Raw genomic sequence first — 24,397 nt, forward strand, 5'->3', positions numbered from 1 at the left:
TTACTAATGTAGGATTTTTGGTTCGTTTTGTTTTTTGCCAGTCCTGGGGCTTGAACTCAGGGCCTAAGCAATGTCCCTAATGCTTCTTTTTGCTCAAGGCTAGCACTCTACCTCTTGAGCCACAGTGCCACTTCCAGCCTTTTCTGTTTATGTGGTGCTAAGGAATTTAACCCAGGGCCTCATACATGCAAGGCAAGCATTCTACCACTGAGCACCCTTGATGTAGGATTTTAAGCAGAAACCCAGGGCATTATGGAAAGAAGCGCCATTTTGAGCAGGAGCCTGAGGCACTATGGGAACCATGGTGAGCCATGTTATGGACCATAATGAGCCACCTTGTCTGCTACATGTTATGTACACCATTTTCTATGCCTATCTACCTAACAGTCTCTGTTTCTTTCTCTCAATGTATTGACTTACTATGGTTTATAGAGAAGGTAGTCAGTGAACAGATGTGGATACAAGGCCCAGTGATGCCAGGTGCCAGCGGTTCACACCTGTAATCCTAGCTACTCAGGAGGCTGAGATCTGAGGATTGCGGTTCAAAGCCAGCCCAGGCAGGAGAAGTCCGTGAGACTTTTATCTCGAATAAACCACTCAGAAAACCGGAAGTGGCACTGTGGCTCAAGTGGTAGAGCCCTAGCCTTGAGCTGAAGAGCTCAGGGACAATGCCCAGGCCAAGTTCAAGACCCATGACCAATCAGGGAAAAAAAACCCACTGAGCTCAGCACTGTCCTAGGTTCTGTGGAGGGAGGCCAGAGAGAGGGCAGTCAGGGACCCGTATACTGAAGATGATCCCATCCAGAAATCAGATGGCATTAGCACAAAGCCTTAGTGATAAACACCGCCTGCTGAGAAGGGTGGTTACACAGATGACTCTGACAGTGTCTTAAGTGCCACATGCAAGCCTGGCACATAGGAGGCCCTTGATAAGATATAGCTATTTGGGCTGGGAAGGTGGCTCAGTGGTAGAGTGCTTGCCTCGCATGCATGAGGCCCTGGGTTCGATTCCTCAGCACCACATACACAGAAAAAGCCGGAAGTGGTTGCTGTGGCTCAAGTAGTACAGCACTAGCCTTGAGCTGAAGAGCTGAGGGACAGGGCCCAGGCCCAGAGTTCAAGCTCCACAGCTGACCAAAAAAAAAAAAAGATGTAACTATTCCTTCTCATTATTATTATTATTATTATTATTTGATCTATTATTATTAACAACAGACTCAAGTTGCTAAGGACATGTCAGGTAAAGAGATAGAGGTGTGAAAGTGGCTAGTGGAAGATTTATTTGATTAGGAGATGAAGAAGTGTGGCCTAGCAGAGGTCCCAGTTGAGAATGTGGCACATACAGTGGTAGAGTGCAGGGAGAGGCAGGGATTTATGCTGGGAGGAGTAATGCGTCTAACAGGACACACGCACAGGATAGGATAGCAAGATGACAGCCTTGGAGGACTAGAGAAGAAAGCAGTAAGGAATCATTACTGTTTCTCAAGCTGGGCCTGAAACTGATTGTTAGAGGTCTTTAGAGTAAGATTACTGGGAGTTGAAAAAGCCTAGGAATAGGAAAAACATAAAGAAATTGGTCTGGTTTCCTTCTAGAATTTTCTTGAGGATAGGAGGATAGGAGTGATGAGTCCATGGACCAACAGAACTGATTTATAATCAATAGGCTGACATCTAAATAGAAACAGGAGAATTTGTAGTGGGATCTGGCTGAGGGTATAAGCGAAAGTTCTAAGTTGGCACTTAGAAGGTCTGGACAGAGGCTACTGGTGGCAACACAAATAGGAAAGCAATCTCTGAGTGATCCTGAAGGGAATTCAGATGTGTCCCCTAATAGCAGGGCTAGGGGGGACCAGAGGCCCCCTTTCCTGATGCACCCTCAAGCAGGCTTTTGTAGCTTCTCCACATAAGCATCATTCCAGAAGGTTATCTGCAGATATTTATATCAACTGAGTCATATCTGCTGTGTCATTTTGTAAATAAATCTAGATTCACTTTTAATAAACTTTTGAAGCTTCACAAGTACATTGGCTTTGTTCTAAAGAAGCATACTCTTAATAAATCCCCATGTTCCAAATAAAATTGGCCACTCTAGTACTTCTGACCTGACCACAATTCGTCATCGTGTGTTTACATTTGCCTCTGTGCTAAGACTTATGCAAAGCTCTCTATTGAGCAGTGGTTTCTAGGATCCTTGGCCCTGCTGCTGCGTCCCCTGGTCTGATGTATGGGTGTCTCCATTTTAACATGGCCCAACCCGGGCCAAGCTCTCCTCTCCATCTGGTTTGCGGGGTGGCTTCAGCTTGAGCTGTTATCTTCTTGCTTGTCTCTCACTGCAGACTACTGTTTTCCAAAGTGAAGTTGGAGTCGCTCTGCCGGGGCCCGGACGAGGCACTGCTCACCTGTAAGCACATGTTACAAATATGGAAATCCTGCTACAACCTGACCAACCCCAGGTAAGTGCCAGCAGTGCCTCTTTTGTGTGGAGTTTACCTGAGTTCCCACCTATCAGGGACACCTGCACCCCCAGTGGCCACAAGCAGCAGACAATGTTTTAAGGAACTTTTCTCCCACTGGCTGATGGAGCCTCTCAGGTATGCGTTGCTTTTGCTGCTGTGGTGTGACCCATAGGCTCAGTTCACAAATGACCTCTCTGATTTCTCTTTACCAGCCATTAACTCCTGTGAAAAGTCTCACTATCTTTCTAGTTTATGTATAGCCCAGTTAATGATGTATTCCAGTGGGGTTCTTTAGAACACCTTCTGTTTAAGAACAGCCTGTGTCCTACGAAGGGAAAGGAAAATTGTTGTTAGCATAATATACAATTTTCAAAGTTAAATCCATGACTAATATAAGATAAACACATATCATAGATCTTATTTGCCTTATTAACTAATGAAGGACCAAGTACACTGTTAAGATCTACTCAGAAACAAATTTAGATAGATATCCATGGGCAGAAATGCTGAAATAAATTTGCAAACAGAAGCAAAACCATATCTAGGCAACGACAACCATATCCAGGGTAAAGATCAATTGTGGCTATATTACACAGACCCATTTGTCTTACTATCAGTTTTCTGCAAGTTAACTTCTGCTTCTTCAGAGTTCTAGAGTAGATTAGTCAACAGGAAGTCAGATGCCACCCTTTAGAATCAGCTGATGTGGGGAAGAGCAGCCAGACAACCCCCAGCAGTCTGCCAAGAGACCTCCAATCGTCCATTTGCTCAAGACTGCTGCCCTGTTAAGGAAGATGGACTCAGTGATTTGAGTGCATGTACACGAATATCTTATGGTATATTCACAGTGAGATGTGCCTATAAACTATAGTGTGCTCTGAAGAGTCAAAAGCCTGAAAAGATGTCATTCAGATGGGAAGTGAGAGCCAAGGGTGTGACCTGCCCAACCCAGCCAGGGAGGAGACAGGCTAGTTGGCTGATGGCTGTAGTCTGCAGAGACAGCCAGATGAATGATGGGATGCAAGTTAGGTAACAGCAAATGGAGGAGAGTTTCTGCCACTAAAAAACGAGTGTTTGAAACCAGGGCCTATGAAGGGGATGTAAATTGGTGTCAGATGAGCCAGGAAGCCCAGACTGGCGAACAAGCCTGCTGAACAGCCTGCCCCGACAACAGCCGGCCCCTTACGAGAGTCCCTTTACAGCTACTACCTGTGCCACGTCCCTGCTGCCCCAGGCTGGCCTTTCTCTTGGTGAGAGGCAAGTAATTCCGAGTCTGGCCGCTTCTCTTTCATAGGTTTGATCCAAAAGTAAAAGATGATTTTCATTTAGAAGAGGTCTCTCCTTGTCTAAGTCTTAAGCAGAAATAGAAACTGCCTATATTCATCTCCCCAGAAGGCCCCTACTCCCACCCCATTAGTAGTGTCAAGACTTGGGGTGGCTGCCTGGTACCCTGGGTGCAGCAGTCACTGCAGCTGGCTGCCTCCATGCTGGAGCACACCCTTTGCCTGTCTCTCCTTTCCAATGGAGAAAATAAACCCATCAGCTCTCGCCTTGCCAATTCTCCCTCAGTTCTCCACACCTCTCCCACCTCCCCACATTTCCTCCCACTTAGCAACCAAGAATATTGAATGTGAGGAGAACAAAATAGCAGAATTGGAAAGCCTTTTGAAAATACGTAACCAAATGTCTGGGCTCTGTGCATGCTTCTTCCATTCCCTGAAGGATCTTTCAGTGCCAGAACAGGAAGGACCAGCCACCCCCCACTCTTCCCCCTGACACACACAGCTTGATGGGGCGGTCACCTCCTAACGCCCTGGGTCCGGGCAAGTAGACTGAGAAGCGCCTTACTAAAGAGCTTCCTGTTGGTTTAAACATTCTTTTTTTTTCTAGGTGATAAATAGATGTTTTCTCTCCAGCTGTCACCATTTAGCTATGTTCTTGTGTTGCGGGTGAGAAAGTGACCCAGGCCGGAGCGTGAGGCCTGTAGCGGGAGGGCTGGCCTCTGCCAGGTTCTACCCACTCCGCAGCCTCCTGATGTGCCAGTGTGGCCCCAGCAGCCTAGGCTTAGCCTTCAGGGCACGTGGGGCTTTTAGAAAAGGGCAGAATCTCAGGAAGAAGCATCCTTTCCTAAAAATAAAGTACACTGAAAATTGAGCAGCAAATTTTGGCAGGAAGCAGTTGGTTTCCATCCGGAATAGGTTCCTGCTGACTTCCTGGCTCCCGAGCCCCAGCTCTACGCATGCCCAGTGGTAGTGGGCCCTGTGCTACAACCTGTCCCTGGGTTTCCTAGTCTTGCCCAGGCTCTTCCAAGGCTATCCTGAGGTTTCACACAGAGCCTCAGAGGAGGCCGGAGGAAGAGGTGGGGAGCATCAGTGAGTGGCCAGATCCTGACTATTCTCAACAGTTTGGTTTCTCATGCTCCTCCTGTTCTTCCTCCTCCTTCTCCTCTTCCTTCTCCTCCATCTCTTCCTCCTCCTCCTCCTTCTCCTTCTTCTTCTTCTTTCTTGTTGCTGGTTGTAGGGCTTGAACTCTGGGCCTAGGTGCTCTCCCTGAGCTCTTCAGCTCAAGGCAAGTGCTCTACCACTTGAGCCACAGCACCACTTCTAGTTTTCTGGGTGATTTATTGGAGATAAGAGTCTCATGGACTTTTCCTGCCCTGGCTGGCTTTGAACTGAGATCCTCAGATCTCAGCCACCTAAGTAGCTAGGATTACAAGTATGAGCCACCGGCGCCCAACTTTTCTTCATTCACCATATGAACTAGTCACTGAACTGGGCCTCAGAGAACTGGGCCAGTAGGGTTCTACTACAGTGGTAGAGCCTGAGTCTTACTCTGAGAAAAATGGTAGGGGCATTCTTTCTAATATACATTTGGTGAAGTAATGGTCATTTCAGATGCCTGGGTTTTCCTTCTCTAGGTCTTGTGTGTATGATAGAAAGCTGCCTCCTGTCTCCTCTCCATAGTGAAGTGTAAAGCTCCTTCAGTTCCTGCACACATTCACTTGGTCACTCAGGACCGTGTGCATGTGACCAGAATCGAAGCAGAAAGTCACAGCGTGATCTCTATATCGGTATTACAGTGGGTCAGCTAGGGACAGTAATGACTGCTGTCACCAAAACATCTCCATGCCAGTACTGTCCTAGGTCATTTAAGTATTGCCTTCCATCCCTGCACTAGTAGCCTTGCAAGATTAGCTATTGTAATCTCCATTTTATAGGAAATGAAATGGAAGCCAAAAGAGGCTAAATGAATGTGCCTACATTTTCCCAGTAACCAAGCAGTAGAGCTATGACTCAAACCAAGTCTGTCTAATATAAAGGCTCTTTCCATGACAGCATGCTGCCTCTTGAAGTGACAGTTTCCTTGTCTTTTTAAAAATTTTATTGTTAACTACTTCTCCCCACTCCTCTCCTTGCTGCTACTTGAACCAATCATCCCTATTATTTAACCATAGATTGGGAACTCCATGGTTGGAAAAAAAATGTCTTCTTCCTAAGTCTTGTTTCAACCCCTTTACAGCAAATAAGCTTTACCGTTAGAACAGACTTCTTTCATTCTAGCCTCCATCAGAAGTTGGAAATCTTATTTCATATTAATAGTCCCCAGCATTTAGAGATAGCTTTTCTTTTTAAGGCGTTGCTCTCATTTCATCTTCAAAGATGACAGAATGGATGAATGTCATGTTATCTCATACCTGCTTTACTGATGAGAAAGTTGAGACTCAGGGATATCTGAGAACCTGCGTCAGTCTTAGAATCCAGGCCTTGGAGGCTTGCAGGAAAGCAGGAGCCCCTCCCACCTGTCTCTGCTCTGGTTTTCTGTGCCAGCCCCTCCCTTACACCCAAAATTGATCATGTGCCATGCACTGGAGGTGGAAAGAGGCAAAGCTGTGACAAGAACTCCAGGGGTTTGATCCACCTCCACCACTGACTCCTGTGTTTAGCCTCTGTATGGCTGTGGAACACATAATTTCTGAGGGGAGCTTACAATTTCCAGTATAAATTTAACCATCATTAGAATATACATTGAATTTTCATTCCTAATAGAAAAAAAAAAGTTCCCTGGGCATTTCCATCTATACATACAGACATTTCTAGCTTCAGTACCATGGGTTGAGGGTCCTTTCAGTTTTGCTCCCTAAACTGTTCCCTGGCACCACTGACCAGACTTAACTTTTCTCTCTTCCCTGGGAAATGCTCTAGCAACCTAAGGACCAATGAGAGAAGGGGATAGATGATAGATGGCTCATCTGTCAGCCTAAGGATCAATGAGAGAAAGAGAGAGGTGGTAGGTGGGTCATGGCGGGAAGGTGCCCAAGCAGATAGTGTCCCAGAGGGAGAGAGGAAAGTGACTTTTAAATTTACATGAGATGGACTGGTCAGAGTGAGAGACTTAAGAGGACTAAAGGTGGGGCAGTGCCCACACTTGGCCCCTTCACCCCATGGAGAAAAGGGGCATTTGCCTTTGCCATGCAAATCTCGATTGGTTAAAACTCTGCACTAAGTCAATGAAGAACTAAAGATGGCTTGAAGCATCCAGCATCCATCACAAATACTTAATTATTTCTAGAGATTAAGCATTCAATATGGAAACAAAAGCATCCCCACTTTAAATAGCTAATTGGTGCTTGTACACCAATTGTCTGTGGGAGACAAGCCAAGAAATTGAGCTGAATGTGGGTAGTCCCAAATATACATCTGTGGGCAGGTATATTTATGACACTTGGCTTGTACCTAGAAGCTAGAACTCTCCAGAATTCTCTATCTATACAAACTCATTCCATCCTTACACAGTTCTGTCCCTTCTTCGGAGGGACTTCTCATTCATTAGTGACAATGGTAGTATGAGAGCCATGATCCCCTTTCCGGGTTCTAGAACCCCAATTTCTGAATCCTGTCAAAGTAATACATATGACAGTGAGGCTCAAGCTATAAAACGAGGTGAAATGAAAGCCTATGACACTATGGCTGGAACAACCCCAGGTGTGGCCACTGACTTTCCAGACAGCTCCTTCCATGAAGTGGCAGCTCCTCACCATGTGTCCTGAATTTTAGTAACACTAGTAATAATAACAATGATGATAAGGCACGGTATTTTGCAACAAAGTCTTCTTAAAACCCTTTCAAATGAGGAGTTATGGTAGCATTTGGATAATCAATCTTGGTTGTTATGGTAAAGATGCTACATGAATAGAATGTCTACTCATGTCTACTCAATGTCTACCAATTTTCAGTTACTTTTCTGATTAATGAAAACATGCGCATACTTTTATGTTATCTTTAGTCAGAGTCATTATAGTTTCTCAGTTGTAGAAATAATTAATAGCACAGTTTCCAAAAACAACAACAACAACACTGTTTGGGATGATAAAATAAGTAGGGGCTGCCAAAAAGTCTACATGGAAGGATGCTTCCTCTGTCCTGTGGGTTTCTCTAACTGCATTACTGGATGTGGAAATTACAGCCTGTAAACTATATTAAGTTTCATACCAAATCTTGTTTGTACTGCCTTTAGCAACAGCTGCATGCAGGAAGGAAACTGTGCCCCTTTATTGTGGAATTCAGGCATCTTAGCACCAAAACCTCACTCCTGGAGCCCCCAAAATAGATTAAGGGGATAATAGGAGAGAAAAAAGCAATGATTTTTACTTACAAGCTTCAAAAAGGTCTTTTGGTTAGTGGTTTATATGGGCTAAGATCCTTTAACTGTTTCCTTCTCAGGAAGGCCTTGCTATGGTAACATGTGACATGGCTGAATGGTGCTATACTGGGTTGGTAGGCCATGCTGGGGATAAGGGTCAGTGAAGGTGGGCAGGGCAGGAAATGGGAGCAAATGGCAGTGGGGGGTGGGCAATAAAACCCTGCCCTATGCTCCCCAAATCCCTCAGACCTCCCTTTCCTCAGTTGTTAAAGAAAATATTACCCATGTGATCCAGCTGAAAGACTGGCTCGTGCTCCCGAACCATCACTCTGAAAAGCAAGGTTCTGGGGCCCTTGAACCTAGTATCTGCCCCTGAAATTCTCACTTACCTGGTCTGGAGATGGAACCCTGGCATCAGAGGGGATTGGGGGGAAAAAACTGTGGGTGACCTACATGGCACAGTGGCTGGTAGAGGCGTGTCAAGGGGTGGTATGATCAGGAGCTCCATGAATTCTAAGCATCACAGGACAAAATGCCAACTAGTCTCTCATTGCCCAGTAGATGAGAAAACTGGCATGAAGTGTCCATTTTCGTCTCTTATTATGACGGAGTAAAATCAGCAAGGATCTGTGGGTGTGGGTTAAGCCGTATTAGGGATACTGAATGCTGGAATGAGGCCCAGCCCAGGCCTGGCCTGGCCTGGCACGGGAAGCCTCTTTCCCATGTAAAAAGGACCTTCCAGCATGCCCCTCAGGAGTCCGAAGAGGTTGGATCTCTCTGCTCCCTTCCCGCCTTCCAGGTGACTGACATCCCAATGTGTTTTGCAGTGACTCTGGACGTGGTAGCAGCCTCTTAGACAGAACCATCGCTGACAGACGACAGCTTAATACAATCACTTTGCCAGACTTCAGCGATCCTGAGACAGGTGAGAATCAAAGGCCAGGGGGGATGAAATGGTGCTAGCAGTATGCAGGGCTGGGCGCCACGTGGTGTGCATGAAATCACCAGGGCCTAGGGATGAAGAGAGTTCCTCACCCAAATGGGGGAGATTTGGTTTGAGGTAGATTTCCTCCAATGGTTATCCAAGTGTTGGTTCAAGGGGTGTCGGGGGGTAGGGGGTAGAGCTAGTCATGATAATATATGTTCATCACAGTGCTGAAATCTGGGTTTTCCACCTATTCTGGGAACTTAAAATTTGGAACTAAAGTTGGATGGTTTCCATCCCCATCAGGTTTTCTTCCGTTCCTCTAGTTTCCCTCTAGGCTTCAGCCTCTGACTGCTAATCCGATACGCATTTAAATACACGTGTACCCATGTGTGGAGTGGCAGGGAGCTGCTGAGCCCCCTGGGCTGGTTCACTGCCCTTGTGGAGGCCTAGAGCACACACTGCCTCTCAAGCAAACATTTCCACCCCTGACTGAGTACAGGGGAATAAGGATGTCTCCCAATAAGCCGTTCCAACCATAATGCCAAGCGCAGTTTGGGAGACTCAGCAGACTCACAAACTTAATGAAATTCACTTGGCGTAGAGCCTCAGAGGTAGTTCTAGAACATCATTTAGAACCCGCTCCTGTCACATCTTCACCCCTAGAGGACCCTTAAGGCTCCATCCCTGTCTAATGGGCCCGGTCTTTGGGGAACTGGCCTTGCAAAAGGAGCCTTATGGTCCCTTTTCAATCCTTGTGCCATACCCCAACTCCCAAGACAAAACCTTGCAAAGGAAGTTGGGCCTACCCACCCTGGGAAAGCTGACCCCACCTGGGTGGGAGGAATGGGGCTTTGGGGAGCCCCATCTGGTGGTACTTGCAGAGCCTGCATTCTTGCAGAAGCTCTCCTCCACAAAGTGAACGTCAGCCTGAGGAATCAGATGCAAGGCCCCGGGGCGCTGGGTCAAAACACTGCTAGGTATCAATCAGGAGCAAGTGGCTCACCCCTGTAATCCTACAGGCTACTCAGGAGACTGAGATCTAAGGATCACAGTTAAAAGCTAAACTGGGCAGGAAAGTCTGTGAGACTCTTAGCTCCACTTAATCACATAAAAGCTGAAAATAGAGCTGTAGCTCAAAGTGGTAGAGCACCAGCCTTGAGTGAAAAAGCTAAGAAACAGTGCCCAGGCAGGCCCTAAGGTGTAGCCCCAGTACTGGCACATTAAAAAAAAAAAAAAAAAAGTTGGACACTGATGGCTCATGCCCATAATCCTAGCTACTCAGGAGGCTGAGATCTGAGGATTGCAGTTCAAAGCCAGCTTGGGCAGGAAAGTCTCTGAGACTTTTATCTCTAATTAACCACCAGAAAACTAGAAGTGGAGCCTTGGCTCAAAGTGAAGTGCTAGCCTTGAGCAAAAACCCAGGGACAGTACCCAGGCCCTGAGTTCAGTTCCCACAACCAACACAACAAAAAAAAGAAAAGATGACTAGGCATGAGGAGTGGTGCAAATCTGAACTTAGCTCACTTTGCAGCTGACCAAGCCACAGGTTAAACCCACCCAGTACACACAGCTCCCCTCTCCTCTTTGGCTGTCAGTCATGGGTGAGCATAGACTGAAAGCCAGGCCAAACAGGACTGGCACAGTGCACGGAATTCTATGTGGGGAGGTGTGGTCCTGCCAGGGAGCTGTCCAACTCCTCCCGGTAGCTCAGTCATAAGCTGTAGCCAGGGTGAGGTGCAGCAGAGAGAAGGGAAGCAAGAGACACTTACTATGGTCCTGCAGCGATGTGGACCCTGCTGCTGTGGGCCCCTCTGCTCCTTCTTAGTATCTTGTGAGGACAGTCATGCTAAATCCACACCTCTTCCTTTCCAGCTGGCTTGGACCTTTATTTTCCCAGAGGTCCTGAGATGTGAATGTCACAGCACAATGAAAACAGATAACCACAGGAAGTGAATGAGGCCCTAGTTCATATGCCTCTTCGCCCCTGGGGGCATTTTCCTAGCGCTCTTAAAAGCCACCGTCCCACCCCACAGGTGAAACCTCATGTGTCATGCTGTCCAGGCTGTGTCTGTGGCACAAGCCGTTGCTTCCTCTCCTCCTTTGCCTTAGTGCCATTCATGCAGTCACTCTCTCAAGGAGGGTGGGTCTCCCACTCACTACCTGGGAACCCGGATGTTTGAACCGCTGGTTCCTATGTTCTTCCAGAACAATTGGGGGTGGGGGGGGTTCACTGTCCCCAGGCAGACAGGTCAATGCCATCTTGTGGAACCATTTGAAGGAATCCCTTTCACAAAGCATGTTTGCACACCATCAGTCAAACCAAGGTACCAGAGGAGCAAGAAAATAGAGGTCTATGAGAATCAAATGTGAAATGACAGTATTAGAGAGATTGAAAGATTAGGAAAGTTCACCTAGAAATGGACACGCTGCCTCTGTCTTGATTTATGAAGCCCAGTGTTATTGGATGTGACTTGTGGGGAGGTGTCAGGAGGAATAGCTCCTCTTACCTTGTTTACACACCTGAGTGGACAACCTGCCTGCAGATCTGGTCATTCCTCACATCTTGATTTCACTTCAAGAAGAAATCCATTGCATAATTCAAAAGCCAGCACTCAAAGCTTCCACTAAGATTTGTTTTTTGTTTCCATCCCTGCACCCGCATTGTCCCTTTCTCCAAAAGCAACCATTTTTCCTAGCTTTTTGTTTACTCTTCTGGTCTTTCTGTATCCAAAGAAGCATACGCACTGTTTCCCATACCCATACATAAGGTATTTTTTGCTGCTAGCCTATCCTGACAATGCCTCTGCCCCATCATAAAGACTCTCCTTATTCTGTTGCAGGGCTGATGTATTCCATGAACTGTGGTTCACTTTACCATCCAGCACCAGCTCAGGCACAGGGGTGTTCACGTGGTGCTGGGGGAGGCTGGCTGATTCCAAGCAGTCACTGTAGCACTGCTCATTTAGAAAAGAGAACAGGGAGGTCAGCATGATTCTGAATTTAACAGAAGTGATTCCGAGATCAGAGTTAGTCTGGGAGATCTCAGCCCTGATGAGTGAATTCTGTATTTAGCACTGGTCTACACCATGCTCAATGCCTAACTGCTTTCCTGAATCCACTTTGAAGGGCACAGGTCTCCCCCCCCCCCCCACCCCCATGAGCAAAGCCACACAAGGCCGACATCAGAAGGGGGCATGCCGAAGAGAGGATGAACTTTTACTGTCTTGATTCTGTAACTGAGCCCCAGCCGGTACCCCCACTCTGCAGACATACTCCCTGATGAGAACAAAGGTCCGCTTTTGGAGTGGTTTGGGGTTTTCCCAGAGTTAACTTTATTCATTAATTAATTTAAATTTCAGTTATGTTGAAATGTTAAATAAATTGAGATGATCAGACCAGAATAGATTATCATAACCTGCCACTAACTTTCAACAGTTACTCCTTTCATCTATTTCTCCTATCCCACACTTGGTTTTTTATAAAGTATTTTAAGACATCATAATTCTGCCTGTTAAAATTTTAGAATGTAGGTCTGACAGATAAAAACTTTAAAACATCCCAGGTCGTTATGCAGTACAGACTGAGTATTCTTGATTCCAGAAGTGAATGGCTAGCTAGGAGTTTATTTTCCATCTCTGAGCTTATCCGTGTGCAGATCTGTGGAATAATATGAGGTAGAACGCACATCTGCAGTCTGGAGACTGGCCAAGTCCGCTGTAGCTAGCACAGCAGAAAGCTCCCCTTAGAGACCCCGATTCCTGTCTGATGCCCTCTGGCTCCCTTTCCCCTACCTCTAGGAGGTTTAGCCAGCCCCAAAGAAGAATCAAATGGAGTGACAATCTTTACTTTGACACTATGAGTCACCGTCTTTTCTTTGCAATAAGTTGGTAGTTCCTTAAATAGAGAATGAAAAAAAATATTATTTTTCTTCCTTTTACTTCAAAACAGGATGTGGGATAAAAAGGATTTGTCTTTAATCATTGGTAGATATTACCAGATACCTACCCAAAACAAAACAATTTTTTTTTCCTAACGTGGAAGCGTGGTGCCCTTTATTGGGACATGTTTCTAGTTGGGAGCTGCAGTGATCTCCACATTGCACAGATCTCACCAGCTGTCAGATATGAAAGCACTAGCTTCCTTTCCAAAATGCACAGAGAGGGCACCCAATCATGGACAGTCTCAGAAAGCCTGGCATGGGAACCATGATCTGTGCCCACACTTCAGGGACTGCTAGTACCTTGGCAAGTATTAGTCTGAAAGTTCACTTTCCATAAATCCTTCTCACACGTAACAAACATATGGAAAGTCAAGTTCTAGCCCTTTTTCCAACTGAAAAATGAATAGTGTCCCACAGACTGCCCTGGGTGCTATAAGTTAAAGATGTGTTGTTTTCACTGGATCACGCTGCTGAATCTGTGCCCAGGTAAATCTGAGTTGTTTTGAATTCCATGATGTTATTGCAGAAAAGTTCAATAACCAGTGGAAAAACAAATTGGTTCTCTTCAAAAATGCACTTTGTATTGTATTGTCCAGTAGAGGGATGATTGTGTATTATTACATGACCTCATTTTCTTTGCAGCATATGTGAGTATATCAAAAGCTAGTTCGTTCTTTCCTTGTGTTCCTGAAGAGGTTTTTGTTTTTGTTTTTGTTTTGCTTTTATCTTTTTTTTTCTCTCTCTTTTACTTTTTTAGTGTCAGATTCCTCCTCCTCCTCCTCTTCTCTTTCAAGAACTGAATCTCCTCTCCACCTGTTTGTATCTTCTCATCTTCATTCTCATCCCAAACCTGATACCTTTGTGTGGCCCCCCGCAAGTCATGCACTCGGTGACTCGGGTCCCCGCCGGGAGCCCTCTCTCTGTAAACATGGTTTTTCCTTTCTTGTTTGATCTGCTTCATTTGCCTGATGTTTTGTTTTCTGATGATCTTCCAACCTGTAAGCTGGAAAGGAAACTATCAAACTTGTCAGAGAGAAGATCTTACTTATTTTATAATCCAAAACTGTTCAAGGCAGAAGGAAATCTGAGAGTGCAGACATTAGTGCCAGAGTTCCAACCTTGTCTGAAAAAGTGAAGGAGACCAGGCCTGAGCTGAACAAGCAGAGCTTGTGGAAGCACCACTTCCAGCTCTTGTGTCCTTCTGGGCTTTCCTGAAGTTGATATAAATGCATAAAAGTAATCCTGCTGAAGAAAAAATTAAAGTACAATGTCTTACAAATCATCATTTAAGTCTGGGTTTCACTTTCAAAGTTAATTTACTCCAAACAGTATATAATAATGGAGGCTATATTCTAAAGCTAAAGGTCATATATCTTGTCAGACATTGCTGTGAGTTTGAATCACACGTGGACCTGTCAGAACTGCCAGGCCTCTGGCCCTACCCCACAGGGCAGCCCAGAAATCTGCTCTGTAGGCCACCCCTGTGTGACCCCACAGCTGTGAGTTACAGAACATGCTCTGAGAAGCAGTGCCATAAATGGTTTTCCATTTGCAAGGAAGGAAAATGGAGGATTTGTGTCATAAAACTGTGTAGGGAAATTGGATAGCATTTTAGCTTAATCTTGCTTTTAAATAATACAGAAATTTTGAAAGGCTACTTTGGGGAGTTCCAGGACCAAAACAATTTAAAAAAATCCAAACCACGACCACCACCACCAACAACAACAACAACAAAACCCCCAAATCCCTTTATTAAAATGAAACAAATTGGCTAGCAAGGTCCTTTTAAAGTGACCTAAATATGAATCTCACCAGGAGAGTCCATCCTTGTTTTCTTTTACTCATTTATTTAATGTTCACTTTACTGCCCACACTGCCAGAAAATTTAATCTCTGAGTGTGAGATTTATAAGGGCTCATCGTTGTTCCAAATGCTCAGTCAGATGCTGAGCAAAAGCTCATAGGGGGATTGCTGCCAGAAAGAATGCTTTCTCTGCTGAGCTGTCTTTAGGATTACTTACCATGACCACTGGGCTCACCTGGCCCCTAAGCACACGCATGTGCATGCGAGCATGCGCGCACACACACACACATACACACACACACACACACACACACACACACACACACACACACACAGCACAGGAACCAAGACCTTTACAATAAACCATTCACACCATCAGACACTCCTGACATTATCCATCTGCATGTTAATTATGCCTAACTTTGCTTTTATGGCAACTCCAATTATATGAAATGGAAGATGATGATGATATTTATAAACTGCTTAGGTTGCTTTTTAATCCACTTTAAAACAGACATTTTTTTCCTTAATATAATACCTAAGGACAGTTGCCAACTTGGGTTTTTCCAGAAAGATTGCTTTATTACATCATCTTTTTTGGAATTTATTTTAACTTTGTTTTTGATGGCACTGAGGATTGAACCCCAAGCCTCATGGCAGGCAAGCATAGATTGCTTGAGCTATGACTCCAGCCATCTTTTTTTCTTTTTCTTTTTTTAAGTTTTATGGTGGTTTTGGTTTGTTTTAGTTTTTGTGTGGGTTTGTTGTTGTTGTTGTTGTTTGTTTTATTTTTTGCTGCCAGTACTGGGGTGGGGCTTGAAATAAGGACCTAGATGCTGTAACTTAGCTTTTTCACTTGAGGCTGGTGCCCTACCACTTGAGCCACAGCTTCAGTTCTGACTTTTTGGTGGTAAATTGGTGATTAGAGACTCACAGACTTTCCTCCCTGGGCTGACTGCAGTTCTCAGATGCCAGTATCCCAAGTAGCTAGGATTACAGACATGAGCCATTGGCACTCAACTAGCTTAGTTTTTTGTTTAGTTTTGCTTGTTCTGGGGCTTGAACTCAGGGTCTAGGCATTATTCCTCAACTATTTTTCTCAGGGCTGGCACTCTCTACCACTTGAGCCACAACTCCACTTCTTGCTCTTTGGTGCTTAAAGAGTTTTATGGACTTTCCTTCCCAGGCTGGCTTCAAATCAAGATCCTCATATCTCAGCCACTCCCCCCTCCCCCCCAGCTAGGATTACAGTCATGAGCCACCAACCAGCACCCTACTAGTTTCATTTTTGAGATAAGGTCTTTGTAACTTTATCTAGACCTCAAATTCAAACTCCTTCTGCCTCTTCCTCCCTAGTAGCTAGGATTATAAGCATAGACCACCGTGCCCATTTTTACATATAATATAAAGACCCATTTCAAGACCATAGCATATGTCCCTGTTGCCCCATCTGCTCTGCAGATCAAGTCTACCTATCTCTACCCCTTGCCCATGTTTTTCCCATTGCATGCTGGGAACCATGTTCTTTCAAGCCTTTGGAGATGGCAGTTCTGGCTCTTCAACTGGGTCACCCCTCTCTGATTAGTTAGGAAGTTGGTGGGTGATGAGACAGTAGCCAGATGTTTTAGCTAACCTGAAGCTCTCAAGTCCTCCCTGAGGTACATTTAGTTAGTTAGAGAAGGGTGTACATTCTGAGTAATGAATTTTATTTTGGTGGTACTGAGGATTCTCTGTTTGTTGTGTTTTGCGGGGGAGGGGGTCCTGGGGCTTGAACTCAGGTCCTGGGTGCTGCCCCTGAGTTTTTGTACTCAAGGATAGCCCTCTACCACTTGCCACAGCTCACTTCCAGCCTTTTGGCAATCAGTTGGAGATACGTGCCTCACAAACTTTCTGGCTTGGGCTGACTTCGAACCTTGATCTTCAGATCTCAGCCTCCTGAGTTCCAGGCACCCAGCCAGTGGTATTGAGGTTTGAACTCAGGGCCTTAGACTCACTAGGCAGGTAGGTACTCAACCACCTGAGCTATACCTCCAGCCCTTTTTGCTGCTGTTGTTTTTCATATAGGATCTGTCTTCTAGCCAGCCAGTCTGGACTACCGTCTTCCTATTTATGCTTCCCACATAGCTGTGATGGCAGGCACACAGTACCACACCCAGCCTTTTATTGGGGATATAGAGGAATCATGAAGTTTTTGCCTAGGCTGTCCTCCAACTGCACTCTTCCTAATCCCAGCTTCCTGAGTAGCTAGCGTTACAGGCATGAGCTGCCACACCCAGCTATAAATGTAGATTTTTTTTCTTGACACCATTGCATTGAACTTGAATCCCAAGTATTTTCTAGGACAAGCAGGTAGCCAAGGCTGAGGTCTTCTAACTCTCTCTCTCCCATCCTTTGACTTCCAAGGAATGAAAACTCGCCTAACCCTGCACATTGCTGGACTCAGAATTAGGGTTAATAAGTGGAAAGATTTGAAACCTGTTTGATTCATTAGTTTTCCCTTTTGGAATTTCCTGCTCTGGAAACAAGACATTACATGAATTAGTCAGTGTCCATGTGCAAGTAAACATGTAGATGTAGAAGGGAATGCCCCATTAGCCTCTCTTTTACTTTAGCTTTTTTTTTTTTTAATTCATTGTTAGTGGAAAAATATATGTCACTGTTGAAATCTGATCCCAGACAGCCAGACTTACAGTTGGAAGGTTATCAGAACTCTTTGCTTTCTTAGCCTTACTTTTGGTGGTGTTTTTTTTTTTCAACTGTTCTGTTTCTTGGTTTTAATTTTTGGTTTGATCTGTTGTTCCAAGGCAACTCTCCAGAAGCATACTTTCATGGTTTTCCCTCCCTTTTTTCAGTTAGTAAGTAGTTTACCAATCTATTAATCCTCCCGAGGGTCTCCACCATCACACTTCCCTCCCATGGAATCTGTGTTGTGGCTGTCCAGTGTGGGGAATGTGGGGACGATGTGGACATCTTGCTGCCGCCTGCCTGCCCACTCTGCCAGCTGGGGCCAGCTCTCCCGCTTTGCAGCCTGGGCTTCCACCCTGGGGAGCCAGTATTGCTCTGAGGACTACAAAGGAAAACCTGGGAGGAAAAGCCCCCTAGTCACGGCCATCAGTGGATAGTTGAGAAGGCTTCTGGCCCTGATCACAAGAGTACAGCTCCTAGCCCCCACACCCAAGGCAGGTCGCCTCCAAATTATAGGTGGACAGAACCAGTTGAATCTTGATATCCTTTCCAACATAGCACCACATACACAGAAAAAGCCAGAAGTGGCTCTGTGGCTCAAGTGGTAGAGCACTAGCCTTGAGCTGAAGAGCTGAGCCCCATGGGCGACAGAAAAATAAAATAAAATAAAAAAGCTAAAAGAGACTGAGCAGTTCTCTGGACATAGGATCACTTCTATTAAGTCAGTGGTGAGTGATTGCATTTAATAAGGGTGTTTCATTTGAACACATATTTTAGGGAAATCATCCTCTCCTGCCTAGATATTTGTGATTTACATTAAAAGCTCAGGTAGGTCCTTTTAAAAAAAAATCAAGACTCTTGACATTGACCTAGTATTCATGAGCTAATTTCATCTTTTTTTTTCCTCTATGGAATTAATGTTCCTTTGATTACATTTGGGAAGCTGCTGATGGCTGTGATGTTCTAGTGAATTTGAACAGCCAGAGCCTTTAGCTTATGGCAAATTCCTGCTCTTATCCCAAGGAGCTGATTCCCCTCTGAAATTCAGCTCTGCCTACATGTGGCTTCACTCATGGTTTAGAAACAATCCATAATAGCAAAGAGGCTGGTCTGAGTATTGGCTTCACTTTAGAGCTCTTCTTCAAAAAACAAAAAACAAACTCTTTTAATATTGAGTTCTACAGAGACATTTTTAAAAATCTTGATTTTTTTTTCAGAAAATCAGGCTACATTAAAACCCCTCAAACAGCCGTTATTGCTCAAAGTGAGGCTCAATGTGTCTATACTAGAGCCTTGGATAGTTTCCATGGAAACAGCTCCACTCCCTCAGCAGCGGGGAACACTGAGTTCAAGGGTCAGCTCTACCAGGAACCCTGCACTTCGTTTTATCTTTCTGGACTTTAGTTTCCTCATCTTGACAACTACAAGTTTAATACTTACTCCATTTATGGTTTACCAGTTATTGGTGCTGGGTTTAGGGTCCAGCTAGGAGCCTTTCTCCCTGAGACATGGCTCCCCAAGAAGCCTCCCCCCACCTATCCACCCCGAGGATGGAAGGTGTGGGAGGGGCTGGGCACTGCTCCAGAGCTGCTGTCATGTGGGGGAGAAATGTATGCTTATGTGTCATTTCCCTCCCAGCACATGCTGGAATCCCATATTCTTTTTTTTTGGGGGGGGGGGGGGGTCCGGTTGTGGGGCCTGAACTCTGGGTCTGGGCGCTGTCCCTCAGCTCTTCAGCTCAAGGCTAGTCCTCTACCACTTGAATCACAGCGCTACTTCCGGCTTTTTTTTTTCTTTTTGCTTATGTGGTGCTGAGGAATCGAACCCAGGGCCTCATGCATGCAAGGCAAGTGCTCTACCACTGAGCCACCTTCCCAGCCCTGGAATCCCATATTCTTGTGTAGTAACAATATTCAAAAATTCAGCCATGATATAGATATGTAACCCTTTGCAGTAAAAGCCTTTTTTCTTATTGTTTGGATAAATTAATATTCATTTAATATGATTCCCCTTAATTAACTCTGTGGTGTCATTCTTTAAGCAAGGCTGAGTGAGATGACAGGAGATTGACAAGGCAGAAAGTGTGATGCTCAGATGCAAGTGAGTGTCCAGAGTTAGAGTAGCGCCAGGCCTGGCAGACTTAGCCCTGATGCCGAAGTCAGAGTCACACACTGGGGTGGAGGCCCAGAGCACTGCCACGCTGAGCAGCAGCCTCATGAATATGCAGCGGGGCAGGTTAGTGGGCAGGAAGCATCTGCCCTCCGTAGTCCTGCAGAAGGTACTGTCTCCAGCCCAGAGCCACGGGTGTGGCACACCCGGACAGCTGGCTCCCTTCCGCACGTGTGTGAATGGCTTCCCCCACGCTTCCGTGTGACCACCGGCAGCATGCTGCGTCTACCCGCATGCCCACTTTCTCCCTGTCTTAGTGGGGTCCTGCCCTGCGTTCCTCAGACAGAGCTTTCCCTTCCCAGAAGACATGTTGCATCAGGGCTAACCGTGATGGATGCTGTCGGAGTCACTGGGCAATTGTGACCCTGTGTCAGAGCCGCGGGGGTGGCTGCCACAGTGTCTTCTTTACTCGGGGTGGGGAAAGAGTCCCGCCCCGCTGGCCCATGGTGGATACACCGAGCAGAGAGGAGAGGGAAGCACGCACAGATACATTGGAAAGAGATCCATGCAGTAAAGGGGTCACAGCCTCTCTCCAGCCTTCCCAGAAAAACAAGGCCACCCTCCAGCAAACACAGGACCGGTCCCTGGGGGCTGGAGGGAGGGGACCAAAATAGGCCTAATTTAGGGGGACAAGGGCCTGGCTGCAATGAAAATGGCCTCCCTTATCTCTTCCTCTTCCTCCCAAAGTTAAGTGACTAGCCGTCATCAGTCCTCCCCTTCTTCAACCCAAGACATCCTGATCCGAGGGGCAGGTGGCAGGTGTGGTGACAGCAGCTGTGGCTGCCAGCTCACTGCGGTGTTGGCTAGACGTAGCTCGGAGCCCTGTCTTGAGAATCAGACATTCTCTTCCTGTGAAAAATGAACATTTGTCCTCGGGCTGGCAGAACGCTCAGTCATTCCGATTGCTCTTGAGGGTCTCTGGTTGTGAGGAGATGAAATGGCTGCTTTCCTCCTTGTTCTAACGGTTTTGGGGACATGGTTTCTAAGCAATAGAAGCTGAATAAAGTCTGCTGATAGATAATGTGGACCCATTTGGGGACTTGGAGAAAATAAAGCCCAGATTCATTAGCAGCAGGTCATTTCCACATGCCTGACAACACCCTGGCTCAGGTTCTTTTAAGGAAAAACAAAACCTGGGGAGGGCAGGCATCTGCTGCAGCAGCATGGAAGAATGTGGGTGACAGGTGGAAGTGGGACTTGGGGCAAGGCCACATGTGCTTATCATTCCCCAGATTCACTCACAGGAGGCACCTGAGCTAGACCTCCAGGGCTGGGACACAAAAACCCTGCCCAGAATCCTGAGAACCCACGTCACACGTGGCTCCTTTTACACACAATCTAACCCCCAACTCTGCTACAGGTCACCAGGTAGGAAGCATTCCAGCTGATATCTAGTTCACCTTCTCCATGCCCAGATGTGAGGGGACAAAGGACTCCAGATGACTATCCCCTGCCCGACACCACCAGATAGAAAAAGGCAGCTGGGACAGGGCAGTCCTACATAATGACTGAACTCCTTCATTATTGGGCCTTTTGCTTAACTAAGATGATTGGCTGTGGGATCCCTTATGATGATAAGCTTGGGTGGTAAAATAGGGCCCATAGGAATTGTTCCGTTTGAGGGGTGTGTGTATGTGTGTGTGTGAGAGAGAGACAGACAGACAGACAGACAGACAGACAGACAGACAGACAGAGACAGAGAGGAGGAGGGTGGGAGAGAAATCCACCATAGAGGTCTCTTTCCCTAGCTGGAAAAAGAGTTCTGGCAAAGTTTCAGCTGCCAAGCAGTGAGAGTGTTCGTGTCACACTCATGCCTTCAGAACGTGACTTCACAGTGCCCTGAGGTCAGTGGAGAAATGTCTTTCCACAGCACCTGATGCCACACACATGGTGGTCCAGGAGGGGGCCTACAAAACCCCGCAGCTGGAGGCATTGCTCAAGTGCTAAAACGCTTGCCTCCCAAGTGTCATGCCCTGGGTTCAGTTCCTCTCACTGAGGGAGGAAGGAAAGAAGGGAGGGAAGGAGGAACAGCAAGCAGGAAGATTGTGGATTCAAGCTTGGAACCATTCCTCAAGTAGCACTTTGCCTTTGTATCCAGTGACTAACAGTCTTTTCTCATTAGGGTCTAAGTAGGAGAGCAGAGGAAGCCCTGGCTGAGGAAATTCACATCATCTCAACCCTGAACCCCTTGTACAGGGAGATCACAGACCCTGGGCCAGATTTTGAGAGGTGTTCTCACGTTCAGGTCATTTTGTTTCCCAGTGGCTTTTCCAAGCCTCTGAGTTCTGAAGGAAGGGGCACATTATCTCTTTGGTGTGGGATACGGCTGTGGCCACACAGCTGCCCGCCCCCAAGGTCGCGCAGTGATAAGCACTTCTCAAGTTAGTTTGATAAATAAGAGATGTCCGCAGTCCTGGCAGGTTGCCTGTCTGTTGAACCTGATTATCTGGAAACTTACTTCTTCAGAGTCTTGGATTTCAGTTTGGGATTATATCCTCTAGTCTTCCTTCTGATTCCCTTTTAAAGCCCCAGTGTGTTCATTTCCACTCTAGGCCATGCACATTGCAAGGCATGCGCTCTACCGCTGAGCTACCTTCCCAGCCCAGGCCATGCACATTGCAAGACTGCATTTGCTTCAGTGAGGAAGAAAAGAGATCGCATACATGCTAGAACTAGCATTTTCTTGTTTACCTACACAAATCAAAATCTAGAAAATATACTGACACCATTTCAGACTTAAGGAACAAGAAGGTACATGTTGTCATGGTATGTTTTCAGCCCCCCGAATTCTAATGCAGTGGCTACATTTTTTATTTATTGTGCTGTTGCTGAGAATTGTAGATGCCAGCAGTTACTGCATATGTTTACTGTTACTGTTAGCTGCTACTATGAATCTACTATAATGCTATATCTGTATTTCAGAACAAGAAGGCTTTCTGTAGTAAGAAATTAGCTAAGAAGGAAATAAAACTGTATTTCTGATAAAACACAATTCTTTTTGTTTAATTGGCTGGTTATGTCAGAGAGAAGAAAGTCACTAACGCCAGTGTTTAATTTGAACTGAGCTCTGTCATTTTCAGTTCAGCAGCAGTGCTATACTGGAAAGATCTCTGAGGTGATGAAAGTTTTGACCTTCCATCCTTGACTAGAGAAGAGGTCTAGAGCACACAGACACATACCCTAAAGAGGGACTACTCTCTTTCCATTGTTCTGTAAGGTTGTGGCTCTTGATATGATTCATTCATTCATTCATTCATCCATCCATCCACATTCCACAAAATATGACCTGAGATCTAGGATGGGCCTGGTGTTGTTAGTCTTTGAAAATCCTTAAGCAGATGACATATACCTGTTCTCTAACATCACATAGTCTAGTAAGAAGGACAGTTACATCAACTGTAAAGCCTGTGGTCTGTACAGGGATAAAGACACCCACATGGAAGCACCAAGAACCTGAGGCCTAGCTTCGCCCAGAGATAGATGGAGGCTCACAGCACTCAGACCAGGATTTGAATCCTGGTTTTATCTTGGAGTGGATGTAGGATTATAGGCTGTTACTGAACCTCATTAAGTCGTGGTTTTGTCATCTAATGAATGCAGATGACATTGCTATGGGATTATTTAAATAGTCTATACAAAATGCTAATGACCGGGCCCAAAACATAATTTGTTCCCCAAACCTGATGACTATCACCATTATAGGTACCATCGTCATCATCATTGTCATCATCATCATCACCATTTAACCAACCTCATTCATAATAAATGCATTACTGTACTCCAAGTTAATTAGTTTAGTCATATATAAATGTTACGAAGAGGAAGAACTTTGGCAGGAGTTCTGATTAGTTCCTTTGTGGGCCAAACAAAATAATGGCTCCACAAAGCAAAATCAGCCCCTCTAAAAGCCATAGATCCTTGTAGCAAAAGATCTGGTGGAACATGAGTAGGATTTTTCTATGGCAGTAATTTGACACAATTTATAAAAGACTCTAACAAGGGAATATTTTAAACACATCTCACTTTAGTTTCTAATGAGGTAAATGCCAATAGATAAAAGCCATATAAATCTTTTCATGGTCTTTAATAATTTTTCAGAATCCAGAAGGGATTCTGTGAGACCAAGACAACTGAGAACCACTCTCTCAGAAAACAAGGAGCCTTGTTCTTGGAACCTTATTCTCCAGATGACCATCAGGTTATAGCAAGTGGAAGGGCTCAGGCCACAGTCTGTGTCCAGCTTCTCTTCACCATGAGTCCTATCCACTTCTGCCCATCTCGGCAGGTTCTCCATCTTAACTGCTTATATGAATCACTTGGGATGATCCATAAGTACGTGCCCAGCCCTGTTCCTTGGGTTGTGCCTCATTTAGTCTGGAGTATAGCTATGACATGATGAGTTTTTAAATCCCCACGTATCTGCCACATGAAGTCAGGGGTGAGAGCCCTGGTTCAGGGTAACCAATGAGAAGCCACACCAGCTTGGTGGTCATGGCACAGAGTAGCAACCGCAAACCTCCAGATTATTCATTTCATTCATCTTTGCCAGGGAAACTACCTCAGGTCCTTTTTATGTTAAAGATAGGATTTCCTGTAAAAAAAAAAAAAAAAAAAGACCAAAATTGTTTACAGTAGTTTAATCGTTTTGAATAGAGTTAGGCATACTTCAGAGGCCCCTCCCATGTCATAATGTCATCAGTTAGGGTCTTTTTAGTTTGGCCACATTTTTCTCTTCTTGGCTAGCACCTTTCCCTCTCTAGTACTCCTCCCAGTTGT

General features: G+C 45.6%; 1 protein-coding gene across 4 annotated transcripts in view; it reads left to right on the forward strand.

Moving 5' to 3' along the window:
* Ttc7b (tetratricopeptide repeat domain 7B) overlaps positions 1 to 24,397 on the forward strand; it is a 211,873-nt gene that overhangs the window by 151,301 nt on the left and 36,175 nt on the right. For 2 of the 4 annotated variants that reach the window (XM_070028563.1, XM_070028566.1), the window contains 4 exons: positions 2,337 to 2,453; positions 8,924 to 9,021; positions 13,722 to 13,886; positions 17,572 to 17,622. In XM_070028563.1, coding sequence (XP_069884664.1) covers positions 2,337 to 2,453; positions 8,924 to 9,021; positions 13,722 to 13,886; positions 17,572 to 17,622 — 431 coding nt within the window. The remainder of the gene's footprint in view (positions 1 to 2,336; positions 2,454 to 8,923; positions 9,022 to 13,721; positions 13,887 to 17,571; positions 17,623 to 24,397) is intronic. The other 2 variants (XM_070028564.1, XM_070028565.1) reach the window with 2 other exon arrangements.

The sequence above is a fragment of the Dipodomys merriami genome, unplaced genomic scaffold, assembly GCF_024711535.1.
Source record: "Dipodomys merriami isolate MVZ:Mamm:240054 unplaced genomic scaffold, mDipMer1.0.p SCAF_198, whole genome shotgun sequence".
NCBI lineage: Eukaryota > Metazoa > Chordata > Mammalia > Rodentia > Heteromyidae > Dipodomys > Dipodomys merriami.